The sequence below is a fragment of the Diabrotica undecimpunctata genome, chromosome 6 (assembly GCF_040954645.1).
Source record: "Diabrotica undecimpunctata isolate CICGRU chromosome 6, icDiaUnde3, whole genome shotgun sequence".
In the NCBI taxonomy this organism is placed as follows: Eukaryota; Metazoa; Arthropoda; class Insecta; order Coleoptera; family Chrysomelidae; genus Diabrotica; species Diabrotica undecimpunctata.
In genome coordinates this window covers 66,728,166-66,753,928 of record NC_092808.1, presented here as the reverse complement: position 1 = coordinate 66,753,928, position 25,763 = coordinate 66,728,166, and the positions used below count along the sequence as shown (strand labels likewise).

Here is a 25,763-nt window from a genome sequence, read left to right as displayed (position 1 = left end):
TTGTTTTTCTATTTCTATTGCTTCTCTGATAATTCGTTTTCTCTTGTTTTCGACATTCGCTAACATTACAGTATGTTTGAGGTCAATTTTGTGTCCTGTAGCTAAAGAATGCTGGGCTAGGGATGACGTCGTTTCTTTTCGTTCGATGGCATTGCGATGTTCTTCTTGTCTTACTTGGATCCTTCTATTTGTCTGTCCAATATAGGCTCTATCGCATTCTCCACAGGGAATTTTGTATACTCCTTGGTTTTCTAGGGCAATCTTTGTCTTGGCAGATGGTAATATGTTTGCGATTTTTCTGTCGGTGTTGAAGACAGTCTCTATTTTGTGTTTTCTCAGGACCCTGCTTATCTTCTCTGTTGTGCCTTTAATATACGGTAGAGTGGTTTTGGCAATCGGTTTTTCGTCTTCTTTTATTTCTTTTGTTGTTTTTTGTGGTCTTCGTGCCTTTTCGATTCTGTGTGTGGAAAAGCCGTTGTTTTTTAACGCTTTTGTAACTTTCTGCATTTCTTCTTTCTTGTGTTCTTCGTCTGTTAGTCGTTCAGATCTTATAGTCAGAGTTTTTATGACTGAATTCAATTGTGCAGGACGGTGGTGTGAATCTGCATGTAGGTATCTGTCAGTGTGAGTTGGTTTTCGATACACTGTATATCCAATGTTGCCGTTTTCTTTCTTTATTATTAAGACGTCTAGGAAAGGTAGTTGTTGATTACTTTCTAATTCCATCGTAAACTTGATCTTGGGATGGATACTGTTAATGTATTCTAGAAATGCAGTAAGTTTGTCTACTCCATGTGTCCATATGATGAAAGTATCGTCCACATATCTAAGCCATAGTTTGGGTTTATATTCTGCTGTTCTTATTGCCCGTTCCTCTATGTCTTGCATAAAAAGATTTGCTATCACGGGAGATAGCGGTGAACCCATCGGTGCTCCTTCAACTTGTTTGTACCGTTGATCACCATATATAAAATATGTGTTGTTTAAGCAGTGCCTCGTCAAATTTAGGGTATCTTGCGGTACTGGGTATTTTCTGCTTATAATTTCCAAGGATTCATTGATGGGAACGTTGGTGAAAAGTGAAACAACATCGAAACTTACTAACAAGTGTCCCGGCCCAAGAGTAACATCTTTTACACGCTCGATGAAGTGGCCTGCGTTCTTAACGTAGGAATCAGCTTCTTCTGCGTAAGGCTGTAGCTTTTCAGCCAGGAACCTTGCCAGCGGTGAGCTCCATCGGATCACCGTTACAACCGCTGGCAAGGTTGGCCGAGTGACAACTCTAACACAAATAGTATTCCCTTCTTAGACATGCGTGTCATTAGAATGGTAGATAACACCCTAACTACAAGTTGGTACAGGAAACCAATGGCCTCTAACAGGTTTCTCAACTACCACTCTTGTCATCCCTTTAAATACAAATTAAACCTTATTAAAGCTTTAAGCTGCAGGCTAAATAGATTGACACATGCGATTAATCGAAGGGAATCCCTTCAATTACTTAAGAATATTCTGATTGAGAATTCATATCCATCCTCCCTTATTAATAAATACCTTTTCGTTCAAAGCTATGGTTCTTCTTTAAATGACATACCCAATGGTGACCAATTTAGAATAATATCAAATAATTCAATTAACAATACTGTTCTGCCTAATACTGTACTTGGGAATCCAACTACCCATTACTCATCGTTACCTTATTTTCCTCAAGTTACTGAGAAACTCGTTAAACTGTACAAACATAACAACGTACCGGTTAAAATTGCAATTAAGAATGCTAAGACTGTCAGGAATTTGTTTTCTAAAACTAAAACACCTCTGTCCCTTCTGGAACAAGTTAATGTAATATATCATATACCTTGTGCTGAGTGTGACTCATGTTACATCGGTCAGACAGGGAGATCACTGAGAGGGCGTCTTACGACACACCGCAGTGATATTAATTTATCTAAGCATACTTGTGCTCTTGCCCAACATGCTATTAACACTAAGCACGAAGTAAACTTTAATGAAGTTAAAATTCTTGGCACTGAACGCAATCTCGTTAAAAGACAGTTTTTAGAAATGTGTTTAATATTAAAACATCCAAATACCCTCAATAAGAGAACCGACATTAGTAATTTGAGCCAAATTTATCACGCATTAATTTTGCAGAATTAGGCTTGATATGTTGTTTACTTAAATTTTGTTCCACAATGGGTTTTTTTATCACATTTTCATATAATAAATAGAAATAAAAATAAAATAAAATAAATTATTCTTTCCTTATCTTAGATTTATCAACTTACATTTTATTAACTACTTGTCAATATTACTTTTTACATAATTAAGTAATTGTTCCTTTTGATGAACTTGTTTGATAAAATGTTTAAACTGAAATTGATTCATAGAATCTTCATTACCGTCCCAAATGTTTTGAACCTTTGGACTGTGGAAGTTGTATTAATCTTCACCTGTTGGCTGGCTAACCAGTGACGTCATAATATTATAATATATGATATTTTGGATTGACCTCGCATGCTTTGTTCTTTGTTGACAGATCAACCACTGTAGGGTAAATGGTGATCTTAACCACCTTTTCCTTTCATTGTTTGGTTTTTTAACGACAAGTTGTAAACCAAATTTATCACATTCTTTGAATATACCGCCCTATTATATAGAGGTTGGTAGTTTGCCTTGCTGTTTTTGTCATTTTGACCTCAAGGCCATATCTATTCACGTTGTGTGCGTGGGTGTTAAACCTGTAAATTCATTTACCTGCGAGAGTCAGTAAGCTTAAGACTGGTAACTTCATTTTATCTTTATTACTATATTAATCTTAAATAACTTATAATGTTACCTAAAGTTAAAATTAAAATCTAATTGATTAAATAAATTGTTGGAAGTGCATTCTCATGATCTTTCTAGTTCTTTACACTTTAAAATAAACCTTAATGTTTTTTTACTTAAGTTTTTATAATAACTTTTTTATATACATGTATCTTTATCACATGTCCTTTTGCTGTGCTAATTTTGTTAAATTGCAAACTATACCTAGTTTCAATTAATTGTTTTATACAACTTTAACTCTAAATGTCCAGTTTCGTAAGCTTTTTCATATTTTTAACATCATTGACTGCTACATGTCTTTGTAAGGTAACACACTTTTATTGTAACTTCTCTATGGATGTTTGGTTTCATATTGTTCTTTTTAGATGAACTGATGATGCTTTCTGAGCAGAAAGCGAAACGTCTTCAATAAATAGATGAAGTAGCCACGTTCTTTGTCTTTTATTTCTCCACTTTGACCGAAAAACCCACCACTCTTCGAGTGTACCTTAGTTTATATACATATATATATATATATATATATATATATATATATATATATATATAATTATAATAATAATAAGAAAACACTAGAACCGTAGGAAAGTTATTTTCGAAGACTCCATTGGCCCCTTTAGAACAAACTCCTGCTACAATAGTCAGATAGGACCAAACAGGACAAATAAGAACCATCATATCGCTTATTCCTTTTTTAAACTAATAGTCTAAATTGTTCCATTCTCCATCGAACAAAATAAAAATTTTAAAAAATCTTTTAAATTTTTTTTTTTCACGAATGCCTCGACAGTCGTACCTAACTGTTCTAAAAAAAAATAATACATGTACGAATGCAAGCCACATGTGGAACTATGACGGTCATCACCGTTGTGCAAATAGTCGAAAGCATGTTAGTGTCGTTTCATCCATGAAAGATCTTAAACAACACATTTCAATGAAACGGTAAAAATAAAATCACTAAAAATTAAATTGACGAACATTGGCGCACTCATTTTGTTGTTCTTTTGTTTTTTTTTTTCGTTTAGTTTGTTGTATTTTTAATGTTATCGTATAGTTTTCATACCATCACAAAAACCTATAAATTGTTTTGTAATTATGAACCCTGTTCGTTTTTTACTTATATTCTTATATCATTACTTTCTGTAGAGAACTCATGATGCTTTTAAAGAATAAAAAAATCAAAACGTATTGTATTAAACTAATGAAAGTTTTCGTTTTTCATTTGTCAATAATTGACCGATCCAACCTCTGCGTTTCACTTGTTGAATATATTTTAAATATACTGATGACCAAAAAAATGCAACACCTAGAGGGACAAATATTTATTTATGGAAATTATAATATTTATATTATAAATATAAGAATATTATAATATTCTTATTAATTGATAACATTATAAACAAATTTGCAACGTCGTTTTAGCCAAAAAATTAATAATGAGTGACTCCTCCTTGATTTTCTATGCACTCAGTTACTCTGTGGGAGATTGATCGAATTAGGTGGTCTATATCCTATTCCGGAATACTCATCCAGATTCTTCTTATGGCCTCAACAGGACAAGTTTGCTGGAGGACACGGCAATCGATTTAGGTTTCGACCTACCATATCCCATATATATTCGATGGGTGAAAAATCAGCTGATCTTGATGGTCACTCCAAAGTCTCTATACCAGATTCCTTTCTGTAGTTGCAACTAAATTATCTCTTAAGTAATCGCAAATAACCACCTTGCAATATTCTAGAACGCCCAGACCCTCCACGACGCCCATGAGTCTCATCATTGGACCACCTCCCCCATCCGGTAACTACCAGTTACCGGCTGAAGTCCGTTTGAAGAGGTTTACTCTCCGGACACTGGAACTCACTTAAGCATGGGTGTATGTTACCTGAAGTAAAATTTAATTAAAATATTAAACATCATATAATATTATCAACATCATGTACAATCTTTGGTAACACAATACATTTTAAAGGGTTTTTACCCAAATATTTTGGTGGCTCAGGCATGGTAACCTGTATTTTAACCTGATGATGGAACAGTTGTTCCGAAAACGTTCGTGTTTTTAATGTTGCCCTTTTAAGGGTTTTTATAAAATATATCCACATACAAAGATTAACCTCTTTTTTTATATATATATTAATGTGATATCAAGAATTTTAATTTAAAAACTTTACAAAAAATATATATAAAATATTATTAACATTTTTGATTTATGATTTATATCACACCTTCCAATTTTGTTATCTTAGGTTTTACTCATGTGCTTCAATATCTATACTTTACAGCTGATGGGTTAGGTCCAAAGAATAACGGAATAAAACAACATAATATGATATGAAAATAATGTAATAAAATAAACTGATAAACAAAATTCGTTCTGCGTACGTGAATCTTCAATAATGCATGTATAATATAATTACAATTATAATCTAAAATCCAGCTTATTATTCTACATAAACAAATCAAATAATATTCAGTGTCCTTCCTAATGTAATTTTGATATATTATTATAGATTGTACCAAGAAAAATTTGTATGAATTATCCAATTCTCTCCACAGCTCCGTGTCCCCTCTCAGAACAAATTTGATCTCCTTCGACTATCGACAACTTATTCACACGTTACTAATATGATATAATATTATTTGCCCCAAAATTCTCAAATTGAATATATGATGAATGTTTCTCCCGTTGAACCGCTTCCTCTGCCTTGAGTTGTCCAATTCCTTGTTCTATGCAAAATGAACTATCAGTTCTCAGCAGCCTCCTATGTAATTGGCAATATTAAACAAGATATTGCAATTTAGTATCTTCAATGCTCTCCTTCGAATGCACGTACCTTTCCAATGATGCCAGCCTCTTTTCCTCTCGCCAAACTTTATCTCTCGTTCCGAAATAAACAGCGATACGTAGAATACAAGTAGGAACAGTTTACTTACAAATTTGTACCAGATCAGCTACCGTCGGACACACTTACTTCACCAACTCACAACTTATTCTTTATCACTTACTACCCTTGGAGACCACCTCGAAAACCAACAATTCACTTTAAGAAACTGGAACTAACTAACTCTCTCATCTCATCTATCCATCCATCCAACCTCTCATTATACACACCCATCACCACTTTCCAAATTCTCGGCCAATTAGAAATTTGCATACCACTCCCCACATAAAATCAGAAATGCCTACAAACTTTCCTAATTCATATTATTTCTACAAGGATACTTAATTTCTACTGGGTATTTACAGATTCCGAAAAATCATTTACACTTTATGGCTTATGGGAAAAAACCATCGTTAACTTCTATTCATTGTACCCGCACTATCCACTTGTTATATTTATACAAAAGTTTATTTATGACTAAGATTACCTTTGGTTAATTCCAGGCAGCTCGGAGTATTTTTATTTTCTATAATCTCTGAAATATTGATTTCATCGTACATTTAATATTTTTATTCTTCAATTTTGCATACCACAACAATATATATATATATATATATATATATATATATATATATATATATATATATATATATATATATATATATATATATATATATATATATATATATTTACAGTACGTTAAGTTTTAAATTAGATATACACCCTATAAATGACAACATAGTTGCCAATAATTTGTCATTATACCGTGGTTTTTTAAAGCAATAACAGCGTAGATTTTTAATTTATTTTTGTAAACAACATATGTCTGTTTATACGACCTCAGAAAAGGTTCAAATAATAAAATGGTTTTATGATGGTAATTCTGGACAACAGCGTGTAGATTTATTTTCTGTGTTTTTTGAGGGGAGAGCAATTCCTTGAGTACAGTCAATTTATAATATTGTTAAAAATTTTGAGAGTTGTTATTGCCTCAAAAATTACAGAAAATGTCACGCTCAAGAAGTGTCACTAGAAAAATTTGACGAAAGAGAATACCGGGATACACAAATTTGTGCAATAATCAAGATTAAAAACGTATTATTCACTGATGAATATTCTGTTTCGTTAGTAGAAAGACACAATCATTTCATTACGAGGTATTGGGCGCGGGAAAACCAGCACAGTAGTGTTTTTTACCGAACTCAACTTACTCAAAATGTTAACGTCTGGACTGGCATACGGCTGTTCAGTTCACAACTCTCGAATAATTAGGGAATAGGTACTTAAACAATACTTTCCCGAATCGAGTTATCAGTAGAAAAGGTGATATTAAGTGGCCTGCGCGATCTCCAGATCCTATACCAATAGACTTTTTTTTGGGGACATTTAAAAAGCATCATCTACAATTATCCTGAGGCTAGAGCCCGAAATTTGGATGAATTAAGAAACCGAATAAGAGAAGTCTCCAATTCTGTTACAGCTCTTTCATCTGTCCGCAGAAGTTTTTATGACAGATACTGTTCAGCCATAGAAGGTCAAATATTTGAATCATTTCTGTAGGGCATAAAGAATTATTTCTTATTTTATTAGGAATTATTTTTTAATTTCAATAAGAGCATATTTTTTGTTTTATATTTTTAAAGAAATTTTTTATTTTTAATTCAAACACAAAAAATTTTTCACGTTATTAAAAACCGATACAAATTCACCTCCTTATAAAGGTCAGTATATTTTTATCGAATTTATGTTATAAGAAATGAACCGGACATACGTAATAAAAACAAAAATCGATGGACGGAGGTGTATATCTTATGTATTGTTATGTGTTGCTCTAAAACTCCTTGGCCCAGAGATTGAATGAGAGATATGACGTTTGGTGGCATGAAAACAGCTTTAATGTCACCGCTAGCCAAGTTCGTTGCATCTGGATGAGATGACGCGTTGTTCAAAAGAAGAATAGCTTTTCTTGGTAGGTTTTTTTTAGGTAAGCCTCAAAAACGCAAAAGAACTTGTCAAAACACCAATCTTAAAAAATTTGGCAATCCATCCACGCGCTACGTTGATTCCCGTACAATGGTGGGTAGGCAGTTTACTTGAATATTTTTTAAATCCCTTGGATTCTTCGATTTTCCAATAAGTAGGAGTCTTAATTTGAAGGAGCCAGAAGATTTGCTACACATCAAAAGAGTTAAGAGTTAAGGTGCCAGTGTTTTGGTTGGAAGTATTCTGAAATTGAGACCCGTTTCGTCACAATTGAAAATTTGGTCTGACGTGAGGCCATGTTCTAAAATGAGGTCTCTCAATTTTAAGCTAAACTGCTCAATTTCAGGTGAATCGGCCGTAAGTTTTTCACCCGAAATGTTCAGTTGTCGGATGCCATACCTCTTCTTCTATCTATCGAACCAACCATCACGTGCAGTACAATTTTCCTCGCCATCCTTAAACCGTTTGTGAAACTCGACAGCCTTAGCTTGAAGCATGGGGCCACTAATTGGACTTCTCAACACTTGAAGATTAGAAAACCATAAAAATAAGGCTTCAGAAGTCTGTTCGTATTCTTCTTCTTTATAGTTTTCAGCAACAAATCACTTCCACCACTCACACTTTCATTAACCCATTGTTCAATATCTTTTCGTTTACGTCTTCAATCTCCCACAGTCACTTCTCCGACACCTAGGTCGGCAGAAACCTTCTTTACTAGCTGACTCTTTTCCAAACGTTTTATAGTACTATAACACATTTTGTTTTAAAAGGAACCACAACTCGTTTACGTTTTAAACTCATATTGTACTTCAAGTTGCGTAGAAACTACACAAAGAGAAGACAAGAATGAACTTAGTAAGAGCTTACAGTGGGACGAACCGAACAACTAGCCGTGATGACTCAAACTGACGGGTGGGGGAGTGAGTGGCCAGGAGGCCAGTAGAAGCATAGTGGCTAGAACAATAACACTCGCTAGTGACTCATCTCTTCAGCGTTGACCCAACAGCCAGCGCAAACGCTTTCACTTGGATCTCGCTCTTCAAGCTAATTTATTACATAATTTATTCTTTTCAATTACTACCTCGGTTAATCCAGAGGCTCGGTTAGTCGGGACTTGGATAATCGTGAGTCTACTGTAATTAAACGTTTCGGACTTACTGGTCCATGATCACTGCATTTATCTGGAATAAGTGTAACCACTTCAGTGAATACAAACGTAAGGATGAAGGTTAATAAGCAATGTGGTTAAATACTTACCAGATATACATTAGAGAAGCCACTAAATGTGTGGGTAAAAACCCTTAAAATAGTACAAAATTAATTGATTTAATATTTTTAATTACATTATGGAAAACCATGTGCTCAAAAACCATGTACAAAACTGTACACCCAATCAACCCAAAAATTTTTCGGTACCAAATGTTATCTTTCAACATAAAGGGCCTTATTATTATCTAGGTTTACATTTAACCAGCTCTTACAAAAACATCCCACTACATAGTGTTATATACTTACATTCATACCCTGATCTTGCATTTACCTTCGCAGTATACTCAAATCTTTCTGATTCAAATAAAAGTTCAATCAAACAATTTATTGTATATAAATTCTTATAGTAACATCTTTCCTAACCACATATTGACTATTACATACTCCACATTAAATTATTCTTTATAAAGTTTCTCTTTATTAGGTTTCTATTTTTAACACTTCCACACATCCAACAGTTTAACACTCAGTCACCAGCAATAATTAACTCAACACCATACACATATCTACCATTTAATTTTTATTAGGTACCAAATATATAGGGGATATAACAAACATATAGGGCTTTATTATTTTTTTAGTTTTCTTGAATACATTAGATATTTGTATTGATGTTTGCCTACTAATAACTCAAATATTCTCTTCAAGTGATCCCATCTATAAAATTATTATACAATTCTTAACATAATATTTTAAGTTACATTCTGAACCTCACATTACAATGTAAAAACTTTTTTAAAAATTTATTTGTATAATTAGTGGATCAAATTACAAATTAAAATAAATTTTAATATATAGGTATATTTATGTTACAGGAGTGCACTTTGATGAAACGGCAAGTTGTACGTAGACTTAATAATTCACCAGCGAAGATTTCTAGTCCATGTAATGATAATAGTCAATGTCAAGATCTAAAGTTGACATGTTCTCGAAGACAAATGAATAGCTATCGCACTAATATACCAAACAAAACTAATAAGAATTTCACCGAACCACACAGACCTAGTATAAGAAAACCATATAAAAGAATAAGAAGTCCGGGACCAGACGATAATTCTCCAGGTTAGTGGCATTCATAATATACAGTATTTCTTTATTTCCAGAATTCATCTCCTCATCGAAGATTGGAGATCCGTCATCTTATTATAATATTTTAAATTAGAATTTTTTGAGTCCTAATTTAAAAACTGTGTCTCCGCCCTACAACAGTGTTTAGACTAACAATAATAAGAAACACCAGAAATAGTAAATTTTCTTAATTAATCACTGTTGTTCTTAGTAGTTGTGTATTAGTGGTTATTTCTACTCGTGTTTTTGTGGCGTTAGTCATAGTAAGTCTTACACATATTTTGTAAATTCGTGTTTTGCTTTCGATACCCATATATTTGTTTCTCCATATTACATGTCGGAGAATCCCTAGCCGCTGTTATCGCTTATGGTCCATAAGGACTTTAAAGGGAACTGAGCTGAGACTATCCCCTTGCTAATTCCTATTGAGACTGGTATCTTGTTGGATAGCTTATTGTGTGCACTTATGAAAAGACCGTTCCCAATGTTCAATTATCGAATAATTTCAATTATTTTTTGGTTTCTTTCCTTTGAAATTTTCAGGACATCTGCAAGTTTTACCTTATCAAAGGCTCGCTTAAGGTCATTGAACATGAAGGCAACTTTATTATATTGAATAGCTTTCATGGCTATTTGTCTGATAATGAATATTGCCTCTATGGTGGATCCATTATTTCGAAATCTTTGCTTTTTTTATTGATGCTACTCTGTGATATCTCTTACGTCAAAATTTTTGTAAATAGTTTTGAGGCTCTGGTTAATACGCTGATCGCTCTATAATTTTGTAGGTGTGTTTTCCCCTTTTTTAAAGACTGCCTTTTGATTTCTGGATTTCTGTGTTTCCTCTATTACTCACAGTTTTATAATTATCATAGGTTATTGTTAAGACTTCTTAGCTGAAGGTTCTTAGATCATGGTTTCATGTTGGGCTTTCCATTTTTGGCCACTTATCGTTTACCTAGTGCCTCGTATATTTTGGTTTCATCCACGCGGTTTCGACATCGTCTTCCGCCAGAATTTATATATATATATATATATATATATATATATATATATATATATATATATATATATATTGTTGTGAATTTATTAATTGTTATGTCTTTAATTTATAATGTCTTTATCGAAGGGTTCTTATCGTAATTTATTAAAAAGCACAATAACTGATATTAATTTATTTATCACTAAAAATACATAATTTATTAAAAGGCGAGCGTAACAATAAATATCGCGAGCGCGTCTTCAGAATTAACTGTCCTCTCCATATAAGATTTTTCCTTTATATAAACCTCCGTTAGTTCCGGAATTCCCTATAGCAGACTCGAACATAACGGGAACGCCATCGAATAAATTAGAAGCAGGTCAACAGCTAAAACTAGTTTTTCAACTGGTCGTGGCCCATGACTCATCATTTCAGGTAAATTTCTGTCGGCTAATCGAAGTCTCTCGTAAAATCTACAACAGAATTGAATAAACAAGATGTTTACATGTTTTTTTAATATGACTCATATTGTTTTACGTAACATTGCCCCCCTCTTAAAAGATGGTTCCTCCTGGAACCTTGTCGGGACTAGAACTGGAACGGTATGCTGGTATCGGCAACTGGACCCTCTTCTACAACTTCCAGTTGTATAAAAATGACAAGGGACGGTTTTCTCTCCGCACCAGTAACTATGCGGATTGCAACAGACTAACACCTGGACTTCGGTGTCTTTAAAGATCTCCTCCACCATATTTCGGATAACCCTCCAATCTAATTGGCGGCACTTCAACTTTGGCATGGTTAACTTTTGCACGTCGGACTCTAGTACGTGCTCTCTCAATTGAAGTAAGGCTTCCCATACATCTCGGTAGGTAGGTTGGTCACGGGCAGTGTCTTTTGTTACCAGGTAGAAAAGGTAACGTGATGCATCTTGGAGTTTCAAGGTTTTACCGGGAGCTGGCACTTGGCATTGAAGTTCTGCAACTCGACCAAACTTCCTTCGAAAGACGGATGCCAACCCTGGTGCGTCTTTGATACTGGCCGGGATGGTAAGGGCCAGCGAGTAGTCATCGGGGAGCGCGAGTAGATCTTGCTTTTCTTCAGTGGTAACACCATGTCTTGCTTTACCGGTACCTCCATAGGCACCCATGAATTCCTCAAACGTGAGGTCAGACACGTCTTGGACTTGGTTTACTTCCACTTCTTCATCTACGTCGTGGTCACCTCCGAAAGACGCCAGCCGGTTATGGTGTACTATCATCGGCTTTCCCCTTGGAATCTTGCTTATTCGGTAGATGACATCGTTGATCTTCTCCATAATTAGGTATGGGCCTTCCCAAAACTGCTGCAATTTGGGAGAACAACCTTTTCGCTTCTTGGGATTATAGAGCCAGACCTTGTCGTTCTTCTTAAAGCAACCCTTTTCGGCTTGTGTATCGTACCGTTTCTTCATTCGGTCGCTAGCGATCTGAAGGTGGGAACGGACCAACTCATGTACATCGTCCATTCTTCTTCGTAATTCGGTCACATAATCTTCACCTGCTACATCTTCTCCAGGTCGACACCCAAATTCTAGATCACAAGGTAGTCGCATTTCGCGTCCGAATAGGACTCTGGCTGGTGTCTGGCCTGTTGATTCGTTAACAGCAGATCTGTAGGCCATTGTGAAGAACGGAAGGTATTGGTCCCAGTCTCGCTGATGATCGGACACCATCTTTGTCAAATACTTGCCGACTGTCCTATTCATCCGTTCTACCATACCATCAGATTGCGGATGATATGCTGTAGTTCTTGTTTTCTTCATGCCTAGTCTATCACATATTCCTTGGAATATATCGCTTTCGAAGTTCCTGCCTTGGTCACTATGTATCTCCAAAGGCACTCCAAATCGGCTGATATATTCTTGGATCAACTTATCTGCAACGGTGGCGGCCTTCTGGTCTGGAAGTGCGTAAATCTCGACCCACTTAGTAAAGTAATCCATTACTACCAACATGTACTTGCCTCCATTTTCACTTTCTGGAAATCGCCCAGCGATATCCAAAGCTTCCAACATTATATTGTCTCATAGGAGCTCTCCTTTTTCGGTAAGGCCCATTACTCGTGGCACAAATAGTACATTTCTTACACCAGTCTTTTACATCGTCGGAACTGTTCATCCAATAAAACCGTTCCCGAATTCGCTGAAGGGTTTTCTTTACACCAAAATGCCCTCCCGATGGACTGTCGTGTAACTGACGAAGTACTTCGGCTATTCTGCTCTTTGGGATCACCAACTGTCTTCTCTTCTCTGAACCGTCATCATTTTCTAGGACTCGTTTGAGCAAGCCATCTTCGATGATAAATGAGTCCCACTGGGCCCAATACGTCTTAACTACTGAGCATAGGTTTGATATTTCCTGCCAAGGTGGTCGACGGTTTTCCTCTTTCCATTTTCGGATTTTCTGTATAACTGTATCTCTCTCTTGTTCTTCCCTTATCTTAGTAGGCGTCCAGTCGTCGTTGACAATCGTCGTTCTTAGCACTGCTGCTTCCTTGGATTCCGTTTTGTTGCAGTGGGAACACTCTACTGGGCATTGCCTTCTGGAAAGAGAATCAGCGCTTCTATGGCTAACTCCGGCCCGGTGCTCAATCTTAAAATCGTATTCTTGGAGTCGTTTGATCCACCTGGCTATCTGACCCTCTGGATTCTTAAACTGCATCAACCACTTAAGGGCGGCATGGTCGGTTCGGATTAGAAACTTTCTGCCATAGAGGTATTGATAGAAGTGCTCTACTGATTTCACTACTGCCAGAAGTTCTCTTCTCGTGACGCAATAATTCCGTTCTGGTTTTGAAAGAACTTTACTAAAATATCCGAGGACTCCTTCCTGTCCTCCTTGAATCTGAGACAGCACTCCTCCAATTCCCACATTACTTGCATCCGTATCTAAGATGAACTCTCCTTCTGGCAGTGGATACCCCAAAATTGGTGCTGTTATTAAATGCTTTTTCAACGTTTCAAAGGCATTTTGGCAGTCTATATCCCAGCGGTATTCTCTTGCTTCCTCTGTAAGTCGCGTTAATGGCTTAGCGATATCTGCAAACTTCTTAATAAACCTCCGGTAGTAAGTACATAGTCCAAGAAAACTTCTCACTTGATGTTTGTCAGTTGGTTTTGGCCATTCCTTAATGGAATCGATTTTTCCCTTATCCACGGCCACTCCTTCTTTACTGACTATATGACCCAGATAATTGACTCTACCTTGAAATAGCTGGCACTTCTTGGGGTTTAGCATCAATTGGGCAGCTTTAAGTCGATTAAAAACGTTTTCTAAATTTCTCAAATGATCTTCGAATGTCTCCCCCAAGACGATTATGTCATCTAAATAAACCAGGCATGTTTTCCAAGATAACCCTCTCAACACATTTTCCATAAGCCTCTCAAATATCGCAGGAGCATTACAGAGTCCAAATGGCATAACATTGAATTGCCACAATCCAGATCCTGTGGTGAAGGCTGTCTTTTCTTTATCTACTGGGTCCATTTCTACCTGCCAGTATCCAGACTTCAAATCCAAAGTAGAAAACAATTTACTTCCAGCCAATGTGTCCAATGTGTCATCGATCCGAGGCAGAGGATAACTATCTTTCTTGGTAACGTTGTTCAGCAAACGGTAATCCACACAGAACCTCGTCGTTCCGTCTTTCTTCTTAACCAGGACCACCGGAGAGACCCATGGGCTCGTAGAAGGTTCTATCACCCCGTCTTTCTTCATTTCCTGAACAATCGTTTCAGCTTCCTCTCTTTTCGCCTGTGGTAATCGTCGAGCTGTTTGACGAATTGGCTTAGCATTACCAGTATCGATTTTATGCTTAACAACCGTAGTTCTTCCCGTCTTTCCTCCTTTCGGTACGAAAATATCACGATACTGCCGAAGAAATTCCCTTAATTTCCTTTTCTCCATCTGATTTAGAGACTGTCCTGCAACTGCAACCATTTGGTCGAATTTGTCGTTGGAATTATCAGATGTTGTCGCCTGACGGATTATGGATGTCTCAGGTACACAAGTTCTTACTTTTGTCTCTTTCTTTATGGTCACTGGGTAGTCGTTGACATTGATAAGTCTCACAGGAATTTCCTTAGCCGAAGTCACCAATTCTTTTCCAATTATGATTCCACGGCCAACCTCATCGTCGTGGTTCCAATGCTCCATCATAACAGGTCTCCCTTCGTCCACCATTCCCTGTAGCCGCGCTACTATGATCGTTTCGCTTCTCGCAGGCACGACTGTATCTTCTGTAATGGCTGCTTGCACAGTGTTGTCATTATGTGGATGGAGAAATACCTCCTCGTTGCCAACTTTGATTACCTTATTCTTAAAATCCAATTGGAATCCATGCATATTCATTACGTCCATTCCTAATATAACATCCTCTTCGATGTCAGCAACTATAACAGTATGGACAAACTTTTCTGCCCCAATTCCCAATTGTACCTGGATTTCTCCATGAATGTTGGCATTTTCACCTGTAGCGGTCCGAAGTCGCAACCTCGTTGGTAACAGTTTCTTACGGCTGTTTATAACTGTCGGGCGTATAATGGTTCTGGTCGCTCCGGTATCCACCAACAACGTATGCTTTTTACCATTTATGTCTCCATCTACATATACACTATCTTCACGACATTTCAAAGAAGCTATTAGTATGAGAGGGTCTTTGGAAAAGTTCTGGGTCGAGGCTGCCCCCCTGGGCTGACCCATTCTAGTTTTCCTGATGGTGAGTTTCTTGATTTGCGTCGTACCTAGGGTGCTTACAGGAGCTTCGTACGTGTCTTATTTCGCCACAATTCCAGCATCTGATGGTCTTCGTTTTCTTGTATGTCATGCTTTTTATCATATTAACGAGCTGGTCAAGTTTATCTTTATCTCCTTCCTCTTTTACAGTCCTAACTTTACTGTACCCGCCAGAGGCCTGCGTAGCTGACTCGTATTCGAGGGCGGCGGATAAGACATCAACCAGCGTCTTGTGACGAGCTAATCGTAGTGTTCTCTGCATTTCATGATCACGAAGACCATCAATAAACGTTTGAACGGCCAATTTTTCCATCATGTCTTCGGGAGCTGTTGGATAAGCATATCGTACTAATCTGGCAATATCTACCTCATATTCTTGAAGAGCCTCATCTTTCTTCTGTCTACGATTTTTAAGCTGCGACTGATATACATGCTCCAAATGTTCGTGGCCATATCGCATATTTAACCTCTTCTTCAGATGTTCGAAATCATCAGTCTCCTCTACGGCTATGGTCTGAAGCACATCTAAGGCATCTCCTCGAAGAGCGATAGTCAGGTTTACCGTCTTTTCTTTTTCAGACCATCCATTTGCTCTTGCGGCTGATTCGAACTGTTTCATGTAGTTGTTCCATGACGATTTTCCATCGAAAGTTGGGACTTTAACATGAATAGAACCTCCACTTCCTTCAAATTTCGGCCGTGTCTCCAACTTATATTTCGTCTCGTCTTCTTTTATCTCCACTGTAATCGGATTGTTACCTCTCTCTGCTGTCCCTGTTTCCTCCATCTTCCTTTCCATTTCTTTCATCTTTTCTTTGAAGGCCAACATATCGGCAGCAACTTGATTTTTTAACGAAGATATTCTATCGTCGAGGGCAGACATCTCAGAAGTGACTTTAGAGATTTCCGAAGAGATGTTAGCAGAGACTTTGCTTTCCAGCGAAGAAATCTCGTTAGAAACTTTGTCTTCCAACGAAGCGATGTCGCCGGAAACTTTGGCTACATCAGAAGAAACTTTCGAAATATCGTCAGAAACTTTGTTCTCTAATGATGCGATGTCACCAGAAACTTTCGAAATATCGCCAGAAACTTTGTTCTCCAATGATGCGATGTCGCCGGAAACTTTCGAAATCGACGAGAGGACAGCATCTTCAAATATATAGGTCTCTGGATCTAGTCCTTCTTCTAGCAAAGCGTTCTTTAGTCGTTGGACTAACTCAGCCTTTTTTCCGGTAGAAGCTAATTCTCTGTCTTCAAGATGTCTTCTTAAATTAGTCACTGTCAGCTCATAAATCGTAGCCATTTTCACAATTTATTTTATATTCACTTGTAATTTATTTTCGCAATTTATCTTAAGTATTCCACTGTTCTGACACCATTTGTTGTGAATTTATTAATTGTTATGTCTTGAATTTATAATGTCTTTATCGAAGGGTTCTTATCGTAATTTATTAAAAAGCACAATAACTGATATTAATTTATTTATCACTAAAAATACATAATTTATTAAAAGGCGAGCGTAACAATAAATATCGCGAGCGCGTCTTCAGAATTAACTGTCCTCTCCATATAAGATTTTTCCTTTATATAAACCTCCGTTAGTTCCGGAATTCCCTATAGCAGACTCGAACATAACGGGAACGCCATCGAATAAATTAGAAGCAGGTCAACAGCTAAAACTAGTTTTTCAACTGGTCGTGGCCCATGACTCATCATTTCAGGTAAATTTCTGTCGGCTAATCGAAGGCTCTCGTAAAATCTACAACAGAATTGAATAAACAAGATGTTTACATGTTTTTTTAATATGACTCATATTGTTTTACGTAACAATATATATATATATATATATATATATGAAAGATGACATAGAGTTTATAAGAAATACAGATGTTTATAGTTCATAACTTACAACTCAATATGTAGTACCTATATTATCGATGTTATTATATATCTACTGTAAACTTTACTCATTATTTAAAACTAACTTAACAAAAAAAAAACAAAACACAACAAAAAACACACAAAAACACAATAAAACACTGAAAACTTTGTTTTCAAAACTTCCCCAAAATTTATTTTAAATTCTTATCACTACAGTTGTTTCGGCTAATTGCCTTTCTCAAGTGATCTGTTTTTGGCATGGGTTTACACTTTATAGTCTCTAATGAAATAGTTTGAGGACGGGAGAACTGTTTGTCTCAAGCTGGTCATTGAGAATTATATCTGTGTTTTTTAATTTGTTGATTTCCATAGATTCTAACAAAGATAGCTTAAGGCCTTTATTTTGAATGTGTAGAATTTTAAATTCGTCATTAAAAGAATGATTATGATCTAGAAGGTGAAGTGCGTATGTAGAATCTGTTTTTCTATTATTGAAAGCCCTTTTATGTTCTGCCATTCGTTTATTAAAATTTCTACCTGTTTGACCAATGTAAGTTTTTGGGCAGTCGCCACATTTAAGTTTGTACACACCACTGTGTAAGTGTTTTTAAATGTGGCGACTGCCCAAAAACTTACATTTATTCAAACAGGTAGAAATTTTAATAAACGAATGGCAGAACATAAAAGGGCTTTCAATAATAGAAAAACAGATTCTACATACGCACTTCATCTTCTAGATCATAATCATTCTTTTAATGACGAATTTAAAATTCTACACATTCAAAATAAAGGCCTTAAGCTATCTTTGTTAGAATCTATGGAAATCAACAAATTAAAAAACACAGATATAATTCTCAATGACCAGCTTGAGACAAACAGTTCTCCCGTCCTCAACCTATTTCATTAGAGACTATAAAGTGTAAACCCATGCCAAAAACAGATCACTTGAGAAAGGCAATTAGCCGAAACAGCTGTAGTGATAAGAATTTAAAATAAATTTTGTGGAAGTTTTGAAAACAAAGTTTTCAGTGTTTTATTGTTACATAAAATGAATTTCCATCAAGTAACGGTCGAATCCATCAATTATTTAAAAAAATTTTAAACGAACGTTTGGCTTCATTTAAATGGTTCTCCGCTGAAGGCAAACAAAGCTCTGATTTATTGCAATCTATGCAAACAACGTGACGCGATACCAAAAACTTTTTAAAGGGCCATATGTCACCAAATTCCAAGGTTTGAGACAATTATGAACTTCTACAGGGGTCATTGCATGATTAGTTGGACGGGTGGATTTGTATGGCGGAAAAATTTTATATATTATTTTTAATTTATGTTTTAATGAAACTTGGAAATAGGGGAGGATTGTGTTATTTTTTGATTGGAAAATAAGCCAAATTTTAACTGAGAATAGGGATTATTTATTTCGTAAGATGAGAGAGTGGTAAACCTGGCTCAAATTGTCGATGTCGGTTCTTTTGTTTATTGCCGATGAGTTCTTGAGGATCTCACACATTTCAATATTGTTTCTGATGGTTATTTTGTTTCGCCAGTATTTTGGTATTTGTGAAGTCAATGTGATGTTTGGTGGAAATGGCGTATTGTGCAAGGGCACAAGAGGGTTTGGAAAGTCTAATATCACTTTTGTGTGAAGTTATACGCCCTAGGAGAGACCGACTGGTTTGGCCAATGTAGCAGGAGTTGCATTGTGAACAGGGTATCTGATAGACAACCTTGGTGTGCTCTAACGAGCTTAGTGGAGTTTTAGACTTGGAGAATAACTTTCCAATGGTTTTAGTATTTTTTAGGGATATTTTGACGGGTATGTTTTTGAATAGTTTCGTAATTTGTGGGAAAATAGGGAAAAGAAGCATATTTTGTGGCTGGTTTTGGGGTTAACGGGGAAATGTTCGTCAGTATGCTATTGGATATGGAAGCTAGTATTGCACCGTTAGGTGTTTCCGAAATAGAATGACCATAGCTTTTAGAGAAAAGATATCTGTTGATGATGGATATGGGGTAAGAGTTATCAATGAGAATGGATTTGAGTAAATCCAAAGATTCCCTCTTGTACCGCGTATGGGTCAACGTGTGTACTCTAAAGCTAAGCGCTTGTACAAGGTTATGTTTGTATCTTATTGGGTGTGTAGAGTGGTAATTTAAGAACCGGTTGCTCGCCATGTATTTCCTGTACCACGTAGTGCCCAATGTGTTACTATGTGTGCGTATATAAAATTTTTTTAAATCTTCGTATCTACGAATATGAACATTATTTTCTACAGAGTTTGTGTGTTTTTTGTTTTGTTTCGTTTTTTTTTGTTAAGTTAGTTTTAAATAATGAGTAAAGTTTACAGTAGATATATAATAACATCGATAATATACTACATATTGAGTTGTAAGTTATGAACTATAAACATCTGTATTTCTTATAAACTCTATGTCATCTTTTATATTTTAGAGAACCGATGAAGCTTTAGAAGTATAAAGCGAAAGGTCTTCGATAAACTTATGAAGTAGTTGACTTATTTTTTTATTTGCCAACCTGAATGACCGATTAAACCTCTGAATTCACTAGTTGAATACTTTAGAAATATAAATTGACGGTCGTAGTCTTATATATATATATATATATATATATATATATATATATATATATATATATATATATATATATATACATATGTATACAGTGTATACAGTCTGTCAATTTTAAAACTTACAATGAGCTAGCTATATGTCACGAACAAAAGCTGATATCTAAAAATGCTTGAAACAACCGTTTCTAGGATAGTAAGGGGGAACTAAAATGACATGAAAGAGAACTTACCCCCACCAACCCTTAGGCCCCATCCACCACAACCAAAAATGTTTAAATTGTAAACCCCTAGTTGTGATACATCATTGAAAAGACTATAAAAAATGCTATCCAATGTTATAAATAATAATTATACAGGGCGAAGCACTAATTATGAAACTTTGGCTTAAATGGAAAATTTAATCGGGTTTTTGTTGAACTACAAATTTGTTAAAAATGTCAATTAAGTAAATGTTCATAGTGGGTTCCGTTGTTTTGAAAACAATAATACCATTATTCAACCAGTGCCTAACTGGAGCTGCATAGTGAGGAGGTGCTCCATCTTGTTGGAAGTGCAGCAAATCTTCGTCTAGAGCTAGATTGACTTGATCTTCCCTTTGGTTCTCTAATTCATGCACAATTAAAGGTTCGATGGTGTTTTCCAGCATATCGAGATAAATGTCGCCATTTAAATTGCTTGGTATTAACAAGGGGTCAATTATAGCATCCTCTAATATTCGTGCCCAAACATTCAGTTTTTCAGGATATTGAGTGTGACCTTCTCTAAATCGATGCGGGTTTGCATCACTCTAGTATCGACAGTTTTGTTTATTTACATTACCAATCAGCATAAAAGTCCATTCATCAGTGAAAAATTCTCGGTTGAACGCGAATTCTTTCAGTCATGAGTTCACAAAACTCAATTCGTCGCTCTGGATCATCATCGCCTAGTTATTAAAGAATTTGTGTTTTGTACGGGTGAAACTTATGTAATTTCAACACCTCTCTAACCGACTCATGTGAAAGTCCTGTCAGTGCAGATACTTGAAGTGTTGATGCAGTAGGCTCTATTGCAAAATTTACAAGGACCTCAATTTGAGATGCTTCATTCAGTAACCTTAGGGCATCTCTTTTTTTATTTTGCACTGATCCCGTTTCTCTAAACTTTTCAACTAAATCGCGGACGTTCACGTGACTTACATTTTTGTCCGGATGCCTTTCATGAAATATTTGAGCTGTTCGTAAATAACACTGATTCTGGGAGGCAAATATGAAAATGATCTTCACGCGTTCAGGTATACTGTAAACCATCGTGACAACTACAGCTGAATGACAGTACCGATCGTACAAATGATGAAAACTAATGGCATTTAAAATTCTCAAATAAACCAAAAATTATTGAATCTGACAAAACCCAAAAAATAGACGTTTTCAACTTGTTTTTAGGTATATGTAGTACAAACATTGATAACTGATAACAAGAAAATTTTGACTATGAATCTGCAATTAATAATAATTAAAATTCAGTCGATTTTAACAATAAACACAAACAAGTCTGGCTAATTGGCTCTGACAAAGCCATTTTTCAGAAAAAAAAAACTTGTTTTGCAAAAACGGCAAATTACTTAAGTTTTTATTTAATAAAAAAAAATCCGACGGGCACTTATTATAAAAAATAATAGTCCGGGAGATAACATTACAAATACAAAAGTCATAGTAAGCTGGCTCATATTAACACCATGTATAAATATTAAACAATAATTATACAGGATCATTAACAGAATCAACAAAAACCTCATTAAATTTTCCATTTAAGCCAAAGTTTCACAATTAATGCTTCACCCTGTATAATTATTGTTAGCATTTTTTAGTCTTTTCAATGATGTATCACAAGTAGGGGTTTGCAATTTAAACTTTTGTGGTTGTGGTGGGGGCCTAGGGGGTTGATGGGGGTATATATATATATATATATATATATATATATATATATATATATATATATGTATATATATATATATATATATATATATATATATATGTATATATATATATATATATATATATATATATATATATATATAATGGGCATCGAAGTGGGACAAGAAACTCTGTATACATTGTTGTTTGCAGATGATCAGGTGGTGGTTGCAACCGATGAGGAAGATATAAATTATATGAATCGAAAATTATTTGAGGAATATGCCAAATGGGGACTTACGGTAAACATAAGCAAAACAGAATATTTAAAAATTGGAGGAAATACCACAGATCTGAGGCTTGAAAACGCAGTCATAAAAGGCTGCAACCAGTATAAATATCTAGGAAGCATCATATCAGCAGATGGCAGAGTTAAGATAGATGTACAAAACCGAATAACCCAAGGGAAAAAATGCATCCGAATACTGAATTCATTACTGTGGTCTAATAAAATAAAGATGCATACCAAACTTCGCGTATACAGAGCAATTGTAGAACCAATTACCACATATGGTGCCGAATGTTGGACGATGACAAAGAATGAACGAGATAAAGTAGACGTTGTGGAAATGGATTATCTTAGAAGGTCATGTCGAGTATCGAGAATGGAAAGAATCAGGAATGAGGAAATACGAAACCGTACAGGAATTAGAGATACTCTTTCAGATAGAATACAAGGAAGGCAATTACAATGGTATGGTCACGTGATGAGAATGGAGGAGGAGCGGTGGCCAAAGAAAGCCTTAATGTATGTTTCGCCAGAAAGAAGGAAAAGGGGAAGACCACCAAATTCCTGGAGAAGAGAAATTACAAAAACAATGCAATCTAGAGGCTTAGAAGAGGGAGATTGGAGAGATAGGAAAAGATGGAGGCTGAAATGCGGGAAGCGGCAATCGCCGTAGGACCCCCGTTATATGATGATGATATATATATAAACTAATATCAGCGCTGCTTATATATACAAGTTAATATGTACTAGATTAATCTGGAATAGTCCACCGTTATATGGTTTTTACTGGAATAAAACAGTAGAGAATCAGACGATATCAAAATCAAACGTGGGGTCCGACTTGCTGTTTAACGTATACTCTGAGGAAATCTTTCAAGAAGCAGTAGAAGATGTTAAAACCGGAATTCGAATTAACGGAGAATGTATCAATAACATCAGATACGCGGATGACACGGTTTTATTCGCTGACAGTTATGAAGCCGTCCAGGAGTTAATGAATAGAATCTCAGAAGTGAGTCAGAGATACGGACTTTCACTGAACATTAAGAAAACAAAATGTATGATGATCTCTAAGAAGAAACAGCAAATTGAAAGAATCAGTGTGAATGGTCAACCAATAGAAAGAGTAAAAACTTACACCTACCTTGGTACGAACGTCAGTGAAAATTGGGATCATTCCCTAGAAATAAAATGTAGGATAGAGAAAGCAAGATCTGCATTTCAAAAAATGGCTAAGCTATTCAAATGCCACGATTTATCAGTATCCATAAAAATCAGGTTACTACGATTTTATATCATTCCGATACTGTTATACGGAGTTGAGTCGTGGACTCTCACTGACGTGGACTCTTACTACCTGTAAGAAAATTGAGTCTTTCGAAATGTGGCTTTATCTTAGAATCCTTAAGATATCTTATACCGACCATGTTACTAACCAGGAAGTTTTAATAAGAATGCAAAAAGGAAAAAAGTTGTTAACTACAATAAAAACAGCCAAAATTGAATACTTCGGTCACATCATGAGGAACAGCGCAAGATATGGGTTGCTGCAATTAATTCTTCAAGAAAAAGTAGAAGGAAAATGAGGACCAGAAAGGCGAAGAATTTAATGATTGCCATGATGGTCGCCAACATCCGAAACGGATAGGCACTACAAAAAGATATGGGCTACATCCAGATAAGCATGTTCGTTACACTGCTTTCCTCTTAGATCTGAGCGTTCCGATCAGCGACTCTATATGTAGGCCCAGGATGGCGGAATCTACAGGATTGTCCAGCTCTGCATGAAACTTCAAGAAGAAATAACAGTCTACTGACTTTGAAGGACACGATCTTTTCGGGTAAATGCAACACACAGTAATTTGTACGCCGATTTCTCGGAAGATCACTACAAGCATGCTTTTGACAACCTTCCAATCCAGATTTTCTAGTGCATGGCCTATCTTGGATAAGGCCAAATTTTGATGTTATACTTGCACACGATTTTATTCAAATTAGTTAGAGCACGCCATATATCCCCGTAGCTTGCCTTGTCTCTATACGACTTCCTGGTCACCACATACAGCAAAGATCGAGGACCATCTTATCATCTCAGTACTCTTCCAACTTTAGGCTGCTGATTTTTTAACTGTTCCAAACGACGGAAGTTCTTATAGAATACAGACGAGATTTATTTAGTCATCTTAAGATTTTTAACAACACAGTGGCCTAGAGAGACGTTATGCGGAACACCAAAAAGATTAAGAATTAAGAAAGGCGGCAACTTCTTAATTCGGTATATTACGTCATTTATTCTCTTTTTAATTTCATACGGACCTTCTCAAATTAAGGGCAAAAGAAGTGTGGGAAGAAGAAAAATATCGTGGCTTCGTAATCTACGTGAATGGTTCGGGTGTAGTTCGATTGAACTTTTTAGGCGCGCTGCTAACAAAGTCGCAGTGGCCATGATGATTTCCAATCTCCGCTAGGAGTGGCACGAGAAGAAGAAGAAGGACCTTCTCATTGTCTTTTCAGTTTAGGAGACAATCCTCGACGACGTTGTGGATTATAAAGCCAAACAAGTTCACCTACTTCATAGCTTTCATTCTTGCATCGAGAATCAGATTGATCTTACATTCTGTCACTGGCGGACTGGATATGTTGTCGGCCAAGTTCATAAATGTTGTTCATTCTTAACTTCAGGCGGTCGACATATTCTTCGCTTGCAATATGTTCTTCGGAAGGTCTGTAGCCAAACTCTAGGTTGCTTGTCAAACGGAGTTTACGACCTTATCAGGCAGATTGGAGTCTGGCCTGTAGTTTCATTTATGGCCTAGCGGTAGGCCATTAGCAATAAATGAATGTGTTGGTCCCAATCTCTTTGATGTTCTGATACAACTTTGGATAGGTGTTTACGCATCGTTCGGTTTATCCTCTCGACCATTCCATCTGATTGAGGATGCAGGGGTGTCATTCAGATTTTATTGACACCAATCAATTTACAAACGTTTTAAAATAGGGTTAACTCGAAGTTTCGCCCTTGGTCGGATTGAATCTCCGAGGGAACACCAAATCGGCCAAAGAGTTATTTAACAAGTATCTCTGCAACGGTAGCAGCTTCTTGATTTGGTATCGCATAGGCCTCAGTCCATTTCGTAAAATAATCCATTGCTACCAGGATATATTTATTTCCATCATCCATTTCTGGAAATGGACCTGCAATGTCGATTTCTACTTTTTCCATAGTACTACCAACATTGTACTGTTTGATGGGTCCATTTTTAACATATTGACCATTACTGGTTGCACACAGTTCACATTTCCGGCACCATCTTC

General features: G+C 36.1%; 1 protein-coding gene across 2 annotated transcripts in view; it reads left to right on the top strand.

Moving 5' to 3' along the window:
* LOC140443477 (maternal embryonic leucine zipper kinase-like) overlaps positions 1 to 25,763 on the top strand; it is a 376,616-nt gene that overhangs the window by 116,313 nt on the left and 234,540 nt on the right. For both annotated transcript variants that reach the window (XM_072534778.1, XM_072534777.1), the window contains exon 5: positions 9,780 to 10,026. In XM_072534778.1, coding sequence (XP_072390879.1) covers positions 9,780 to 10,026 — 247 coding nt within the window. The remainder of the gene's footprint in view (positions 1 to 9,779; positions 10,027 to 25,763) is intronic.